The sequence below is a fragment of the Pezoporus wallicus genome, unplaced genomic scaffold (assembly GCF_028554395.1).
Source record: "Pezoporus wallicus isolate ANWC-B61680 ecotype Strahan unplaced genomic scaffold, APGP_CSIRO_Pwel_v1 contig_3058, whole genome shotgun sequence".
Classification (NCBI taxonomy): domain Eukaryota; kingdom Metazoa; phylum Chordata; class Aves; order Psittaciformes; family Psittacidae; genus Pezoporus; species Pezoporus wallicus.
Window position 1 is genome coordinate 5180887 of NW_026641153.1, and position 9311 is coordinate 5190197.

Here is a 9311-nt window from a genome sequence, read left to right on the forward strand (position 1 = left end):
AAGCTTCTGCGGGTACCAGATCACTGGCAAAATGTTGGTGCATTTGTGGCTGACTTCTTACATACACTTATCCTCCCCTGAACTTGCACCCTTTTTCCCCCATCCCCCTCCTATTCCTGTTTTTAGGCATTCCTTTCCCTCTGTCTCCATGTCCTTAGAACTGCCTGGACACTTGGTGCAGCAGCACTGCAGAGATCCTGCTGTGTAGGTGCCTCCACACAGCATCATCCTTCACACTGAAGCCACGGTGCCTGCCTCAGGGAGGGTGGCACAGGAACATGTGAGATATGAGAGCATCTGGTTCAGAAAGTTATTTGGTTGAGGATTACCCAATATCATAAAAATAACAAGTAATGAGGAAACCACTAAATTAAACACAGAGACACTCAAACATCAATGAGCAGGTGATGAAAGAGAACACCAGAGGCCAGAGCTCCTCAGGCACTGAGTGATGGGCCATTAAAAGAACTACTCTGGCCTTGGAGAGGGTCAGCCTGGATTTTGTAGCTCATAAGAACATAATTAGTGTGAATATGAAGTGTGAGGATCTTAGGGGACTGAGTAAAATTTACAATGGGATGTTTAGGAGAAGGACCAGGGTGGAAGGAGTATGGGCAGACAGCTAGGAGGAAGGTTGGAGGGCTGAAATATAAATGAGCAGGCTGTCAGGCAGGATGTTCACCTGCAAGTCTGGGCTGTCTTCTTGCTAAACCCCACTCTGAGCTACCTCTTCAGTGTCATCTATCTATCCTGTGAGCCTGAAGAAGAGGCCATGCGTGATAGGGACTGCAGGTCTGTGTGCCATCACTAGAGGGATGGTGATGTATATGCCTATCTGAGGGTGTAAGTGCCAGCACCCACAGCAACTGGGCTGTGTCTGTATTTCCTTAGTGAATGTAGTCCCATGTGTATGCAATGTGCTAGGAAACATCAAGCTGCACTAGCTGGTGAGCAGAAGACTCAAAGTCTGAGCCAAAGCTGGGTACAGGGCGTCGGACAATCCCAGCATTGAGACACGTAAAACACTGGCTGAACAGCATATCCATACAAATGGTGATGTTTTTTCAAAGTTACACTGCAGGGTTTTTTTGGTGCCAACCTGGAACTCTCCTGACAGCAGACATTCACCAGTCACCCTCACAAGCGCTGCTCGAGAGCACGCTGTGCTTCAGACTTGAGGTAAATGCAAATTCTCAACTGCAACAAGAAAGAAAATGTGTTTTACTAAGCAATTACAGCTTGTCAAGAGGTGCGCAGCACAGGCAGGATACTAGGAAAGCAGCTCCTACAAATAAATATAAACCCAGTGGGACTGGGCTAACATGAGAGATCCTGCAGAGACCATAAGGCAACTCCACTTGAGCTGTTTTCAGTCAGACTTCACTTGTATCAGACACCATGAGAACAGTGGCACCAAGAACTTGTGAGTTAGAAAATTGTCTTTAGGGAGTCTGAAGCCATTCAATCATTTTCAACACCTTAAAACAAGGACACTGTGTTTGTGAACCAACCAAAGGGCTGAGGTCCAACTGTCTGCAGAGTTGGAGAGACAACTGAGGTACCACAGTGAAAATTAAAATGCTTGAACTATCTGTGTGGCTGCAAAACAATCAGATAGCTACAGTTATCACTTACAGAAAACACTGCTCCATAATGAATTTGAGTTAAGGCAGAAAACGTGGAAAATCTGCCTAGAACACACTAAAGCGGCCTTTATTCCCACAGTGTAAGGTGGTGAATTCAGAGAGGTTGCAGCCTTGCCATTTCACTTGGGGCTGTCAAACACAAAGCCTGAAAAGTAGGTCTCGGAAAAGTTTGTTTTACCTCCTTTTATGAGCTTCAACTGACACAGAAAGCATTTATTCTTGTCTTTTACAAAGGCATTAAGTGAAATTAGTAGATCCAACCCAAACCACTCTGTGATTCTAAGAATTAACTCAAGCAAACACCCTTATACTTCATTAATTTTATCTTGGGATCACAAACAAGCTTGAACTCGGGCAAGAACCCCTGTACCTGTTTCTCTTTAAAGAGAGGAACCTCTTTGGCTTTGTAGCTAAAGCCATTACACAGTTGCAGTCTTTAGAAAAAGGGAGTGGTTTTAAGTAACCTGAAATATAGCATGAACTGGAGTGAAATACGGATATAAACTGAATGTCAATGGACAATTCCAGACCAAAACTGTGACTGCCTATACAAAACCTGCTGTTTTGCTAATAAAGTGAGCGAACTCCAGAATACAGCATTAGTCCTGACAAAGACTGTGTCTGTAAACAGGTCTCCAGCGCTAATCATGATGCTTTTTTTTCCTTTTCACTCCATTAATCTTTTAAATATTACAGTCAGATTCAAGCTTTTAGGACAGTGACAATGCTGAAAAATACGAATAATAAAATCTAGGTAATTCACTCTCTTAAAGTGAGAAGAATCTGCCAACTCACAGAGAATCAGCATTTCTGAAGTGGAACATGGATTTCCATGCTGCCGCTTTGAAATGAAATCTCCATGGGCTTTATGAAATGTAGACTTATTGTTTTAAAACATAATACAAGAGAGAAATTATCCAGCAGTATTGCAGAATCACTGAGATGCAGTCAGGTGAAATGAGGGAAGCCCAGACTAATCTTTTACATTTGTTTCAGGATTTTAAAGTCTTCCTGTAAAAGAAAGTTAAGCTGTAAACAAGTTACCTGCAGTTTTAATTCCTGTTCTTGAATGAGCAACTATGTCTTTTCTACAGACTGAGAAAATGGCTGTACCTAACCTGCTCAGTTACTGTGTGTGTGTCAACAGCTGTGATTTCTGTCAATACAATTGAGTTGGGTATAAAACACATCCATTCTTGCGAATTTCTTAAAGGCGTTTTTTCATGCCCACTGTAAGGTTTCTTTCTTAGGAATCTATGAAGTTAACAAAGTACAATCTGCTCTCTAAAAGTGAAAAAATAGATGGGTTATCCCAACAATTGTTCTGTTCCCTCTATTTAATGGGCAAAGTATGCAAAAAGTCCTCTCTTAAAAAGCACCTCAAGAGCAATCCAAATAAGAAATCATCATGAAAATGTAATGTGACATTTACTGAAGCAATGTTTTATTTCTGTCATTGCAGTCACTATTTATATGCCATTAAAACCTGCCTGGAATAAAAAAAAAAGCTTCACAGTTGCTTCTGAGTACTTTTCAGTCATTCCTCTAACAGAGCTCAAACAAATTTAAGTGAAGACTTTCCAGGCAGTCTAAATAAAGTGACTAGATCATGCTCACATATTACCAATGAGATGTTTTGAATACTGCACCCATACTACTGTGCTGATGGTCAGTTACCCAGAGTTTTGACCCTAAGGAGTGAAAGTAAGTAGGGTACGTTGTGTTCACTGTCTCAGTGTAGCACGCACATAGACAGCTTCTGCAGGGCTAATGTCACTGCAATGTTTCCAAAGCAAATGTTACATACCCACATTTAGAAGAAATGAAGAAATTAATTGTGCCCAGCAGAGCCAGTGTTTCCCCATTCAGAAAAAAAAGTTTTCCAAAAGACAAGATGAGGTGTAGATGTTCACAATGTGACTTTGAAGTTAAACGAGATGAATTCTCCACATACCATCTGTGTACGTTACCTAACCTTATATATTACACACTATGGATTTCATGTTCTCCTTGCAGTTTTACACTGTCTGATCCCACTGCTCCCACCATCTGTAAATCCCCCCCCCCCCAAAATGTATAGCTACCATGTCAATATTTCCTCCTCCAGTAATTAGCACTTTCACATGACAAAAATACTTTGGGGATCCCTTACCTATTGCTCGAAAAGACATCTTCGTTGTGACTGTTTCTATCACAATAGCCAGTTCTTAAATCAGCAGCTCATCCCTGGTCCTTGCTGCTTGATTGTCTGGTGTCCTTCACTAATCTCTTTCCTTGTTATTCCTATTCTCCAAAGGAACTTCAATTAGCATTTGGGCTTTGCTTCAGTCCTTTCTAGTCTCATAACCCTCATCTATACCAAGAGACTATGGCTGACATTAGCCACTGTCAGTAAGATTATGTTGTTTTGAATGAAGATTGGTGCCTGGACTTAAAATGGACTTTACACGCAGTTAAACCAAATATATGATGCTCATTTACCAGCTTTTTACCTTTATGTCAAAATATTTGCAACTAGAAAAAAAGAGGGATAAGAAGACTTGGTTATAGCAGGAAAAAATATGAAATTCCTATGTCTAAAGTTCCAGCCTTTCCTGCATTTCCAGTATTCCCTCTTCTACCTAAGAATGACACCAACACTTCAGGTAAATCAGATTGTTTAATCTCATTCACTTTCTGATTCTAACAAGCAGATTTATCACAAAAACTACAAGCAAATCAGAACAAACCCAAAACTAATACACATAAACTTTCCCTTTGTTGACTTCTTTGTCTTCGCATTCTCTTTGCTTATTGTAGTAATAGAATGTATTGTCCCTTCTCTGAAGTTTCTTAACAAATCCAGTTTCTGGCCAGTACTCTACCTAAGAATAGAATGAAAAGGGTACACATTCACCAGAACGTGCTCACATTAAATGTTTGTGGATTATATTGCAAGGGATACAGGGTATAATTCCATTTGCATCTAACCACTACTTTGCTATTCATTTGCTTAACTTTAAAAAGATGATGAAGAACAAGATGTCAAAACTAGTTTTCTGGTCTGAATTATAGAATTATAGATCAGAATTATATGATTAAGAATTATATGATCAAGAATTATATGCTCAGAAATGTCTAGAAATAAGGATCTAAGAATATTTGATAAGAGTAATTTAAATAAGTATACTAGTCAAAGCTTTTAAAATACCTCCTTTAGGAATAAAACATTGGTACTATTCAGTTATTCAGTAACCGGAGAGGCTGAAAGATTCCACGTCTGGAAGACTGAAAACACTTAATGGTTCCTTTGGGATCCTTCTGACCATGAAAAATGTGCTTTTCCTTAGCAGTTTTATACAAATAAAATGAGTGATATGTATCTTAGTCTCACAGATGGAAGGATCAGTCCTGCAGGAAACCAGAACCATCCTGGTGCTCTTCAGTGTTCCACAGTGTGAAACTTTAAGGCGTGAGCATTCAACAGGCTTGTTCATTCAACAGCTGAGTAGCTGTCTGCAGCTTGAACACCTATGACTATTTCTGGTCCAATTGAACCTTAAAAATCAGGTAATGAGAATCTTATCTCTCTTCCAGGCAGAGTTGATGAGAGGATGTCATCCTAGAGCATTCTCTAATTGTAGAGTGCTAGAAGTGGTAGTTTCAACACTTAACCTTATTACTTTAGGCATATAGCCAAGCTATTTGCATTCTCCACCTAAATGTAACAGCCTCAATATTAATTCCATCTATATTATAATTGCACCATTAGTAACACCTGCATTATGGAAACATAATGTGGAGTAAACAAAGACATTTCAAGATGCATAAATTGAAAGAGAAGAACTACCAGATCCTGGCAATTTTGAGCAGCATGCATGCTCATTTTACACTGGCTAAGTGGTGTTCTTTAACTTTCATCAAGGTTTAATTGTCTATGGTTATGACCTGCCATAAACTTCAAACAGACTGATACTACCACACTAATTACAGTATTTCCTTTTGCACAGTTAAGGGAATTTACACCACAGCCTTTACAGTGGTATCCCAGCCCACAATCAAATAAAGAACTGCATCTTATTATGCACATCAATTTTTTGCTGTGTTTTCAGTTAACTGGATAAGGAGTAACATGTTAGTGACTTTAAGGTCTCCTAAAAGTGGATTTTTCATACTACATATGCTGCTTTGGAAGATAAATTCCAGAGCTCCAATAGAGAAAATATGTTGCTTGCCATATTAAGCTCTTGGTTGCTATTTTAAATCTCAAGTAGCCACTGAATATCTATAGTAGCCATTATCCATTAGTTCATTTGAAGTGCTAGGGAGAATTGTCACCAAATGTAGTGAGCAGAGCACTGATGTTCTCCATTGATAAAAGCTTGTGTCACAGCTCCCTTTACTACAGTTGGCATCAAATATTTCTTTTGTGGATGGTTTCAATAGCAGCCAAGTTTTGAGTGTGCACAAAGTCTGATTATGCTACCACACAATGCAACTGTAAAACTGCAGTGGGTAGCAATGGCACAGGACTGACTCCCTGGACAGCAAGTGAGCTTCCTGTTGGCTCTACTGGCAGAGTTATGGGGAAACTTCACAGATAACTCACTTTGTTACACTCCTTTTCTCAAAACTGAATTATTCTTTTAGATAGCAGCTACATCTGTTCAGAGAAATTGATAATGCTTCCAAATTCATAAGAGAAGGGGAACAAAAGCACAGGCCACACAATGTTTCTGTTTCACTTCTGTGACATAAGTTATTCTACACAGCAAATAGTAGCTCAAGAATTTAAGTCAAACCTTGGAGAAAAAAATGCATCAGAAAAGATAGGAATGAAAGGAATGAATGGAATCCTAAATGACAGGAAAGACTCAGCACCTCCATCTTTATTTAATCATTTAATTGAGACAGAATTTTAAAGAAATAACCCTTGCAAAGTTCTAAATCTTACCGTATCTACTTGTTTCACTTGTTTATACTCAATCTCATCTCTGTATCCAGCTTGCTGGAATCTGTATAAGTTCTCTACATCACCCGACCATTTCTTGGCACGATGTATAGATTTTGGTTCAATGTCAGCGTTAGCAATGACTCCAGGAACTTCAGACATTTTCCTGAAATCAGATGTTTACAAATTAAATAGAGACGATGGAAGCAAATGATTTTGTTGGGGACATACAGGAGTGGGTAGAGCAAAATTTTTAAGTAAAGGAATTACAGACAGGACAATATTATCTTCCCCTCAAAGTCTGAGGTTAAAACACATTGTAAGCAGTTGGGATCAAATTAAATGCACTACTTGATCTCCAGCTAACCCAACTCATCTAAATACTATATACAGCTTGACTTCATGTACCTAAAATGTATTTGTGTGTATTAATCAATTAAAAATACACAAAATACAGTATATTTTTATTATTATTATTCACAGCTTCACAGTTGCTATCCCTTTGGGGCAGGCAGCTTTTCAGGTTTTTCTTGCTTCAGTATGAAGGTACATCAAAGTGGGAACTACAAAATGAAGAGCTGGGCTGTTACTGAAGAATAGCAAACACTCAGGGTGGGAGAGGAGGGGAAAGGAGAAATGCAGTGCTAGTCACATGGCCACAGCAGAGATAACACAGAAGTCTTACTAAATAAACTGGACAAGGGGGAAAGGCACAGAACCTCCCCAAATTCATCCTATTTTACCCTTTTCCAATGAAATCGGCACTGACTACCTCTTCACGCAAAACCCACTTTTTCAATTTGCTGAGAAATAGTATGTAGGTTCATCAACTGCTAAACCTCAACAGAGCAGAAATGGGACAAGATGAAAGTCAAACTGAAAAAAAAAAAACAAAAAAAAAACAAAAACAAACCAATAAAAAGGAATAAAATAATCAAAAAATAAAAAGAAAACATTGAAAAGTCAGTGACAGCTCACCAGGGATGTGCTTATGGGTTTTGTAGTGAGAGGATGAACAGAGTCTCACTCCCTGGGGGTAGGGTGCTGCCTCCAAATCCTGCACACACAGTGTATTTTTTCTTACTTAGTAAGTTCCTATATCAACTGAAAGCTCAAGAAGCTGAATGCTGATATCTTGTCAAACACACAAATGCCCTTAATCTGTTAGAAAGGCAGAAAAGGAGAATAAAAAATCTCACCATAGCATACAAATCATTGGGAAAAGTCTATCAAGAATGACTGTAATCAGACTGTAGAAATAGGAGATGCCTGCATCTCTGTCTTCTAACTGTATGAGAACCATTAGCACACAAAGAAAAGGCCTTTCATCACTTACTGCATACACTTTTTTAAAGATCAATAAAAAATGCACAAGGGCTCTTTTCTGGCAATACTAAACTACTTCAGTGCAGCTCAGCACTCCAAACATTCTTTTACCAGGCTCTGCAGCACTTTGTAATTGAAGGCAACCATTTACTATAAAAAAGAAAAAGAAAAAAAAGTTTACCCTCCATTTATGAGGTGTCACATATAAATCAATATGATGAACAGATATCCTTGTTTTAAATCCATAGCATGGACTTTGAGATATCTATCTCAATATAATTTTCTTTGTCTCCTGCTGCAAAGGGCTCTTTTGTATCCATTACAGAATTTTTTCATGCCTTGTATGTGATCTTTGATGTTTGATGAGAAGTACTGTCAATCTGGGACTTTAGCCAGTCAATATGATTAGCAAGAGCAATTAGTTCTTAATAAATGCTAAGTTATAATGAATTTAAGTGTCTTATGGTAACATAAGTGTTAAGTAGTTCCTTATGGAATGTACTGAATTCTTGTAATGAGTGTGCTTCTTCCAGACAGCTAGCTATGTGTGGCCCTTCCTGGGTCACCATGAATTCAGATGGTCTGTTCACAGGTGTTCCTGCTCAGTATATATATATATATATATATATATACACACATACATATACATACACAAAGGTCACACATTTAAAGTGTGACTTCAGATAATAAAAGTGCCATCCTGATATTTGCAGTCTGCTATTTAAGCTCTTTAAAACTGCAGCTGCTTGTCTATGGTAGTGTGTCTTGAGTTCCAGGTATAGAACTGGTTTCATTGTACAAGGAAACAAGCTGTATACCAGACAGCCTTCCCTGCAATTCAGGGAAGTGGCAAAGGCAGCAGCCATATACAGGCAAATGAAAGAATGCCAGAGAGTGGTAAGAAAACATTCAGCATGATACTAACACTACCCATTGAAAGGGAATTGTTGAAGTGGACTTTGCTAAGACAACGTTTGCCTTAAGGGAAATACTAAGATTTCATACACCTCTGTTTTAGCTTTGGGAAAACATCTTTTAATGCTAATCCCAGCATAATTTCCATGGAATCCTAATTAGCCTGCCTGGCAGATGGCAGTTTCCTTAATGCTCACACAGGTTGTAAGGGTACATGGGAGGAAAGTGTCTGCTCCTTTAAGAGTTTCTGGTCAAGGACTTCTTTCAATGCAACAAGGGATAATAAGAAAGGGAGGAAGCCATAAAACAGGAACATAGGGAGACACGAACCTGAGCAGCAAATGAGGGAGGTGGTGATGAGTACCAAACCAGGTCAGTCACAGTAACTGATGAGGGGATGTGGGAGTGTGAGAGTGTTTATTCCAGCAAGGTTATCTGATCAGGGACCTTATCAGTTGGAAAACCAAGGGGAAAAGGGGAAACTCAAACCAAAA

At 39.0% G+C, this 9311-nt stretch overlaps 1 protein-coding gene across 1 annotated transcript; it reads right to left on the minus strand.

The window, feature by feature from the left end:
* Positions 1-4286: 4286 nt before the first annotated feature.
* On the minus strand, positions 4287-6742 carry MEIG1 (meiosis/spermiogenesis associated 1). The gene is made up of 2 exons (XM_057422474.1): positions 6580-6742; positions 4287-4510 (listed from the first exon to the last, which is right to left on the minus strand). The coding sequence occupies exons 1-2, from the start codon at positions 6736-6738 to the stop codon at positions 4382-4384; spliced, it is 288 nt and encodes a 95-aa protein (XP_057278457.1). The 5' UTR covers positions 6739-6742; the 3' UTR covers positions 4287-4381.
* Positions 6743-9311: the final 2569 nt, after the last annotated feature.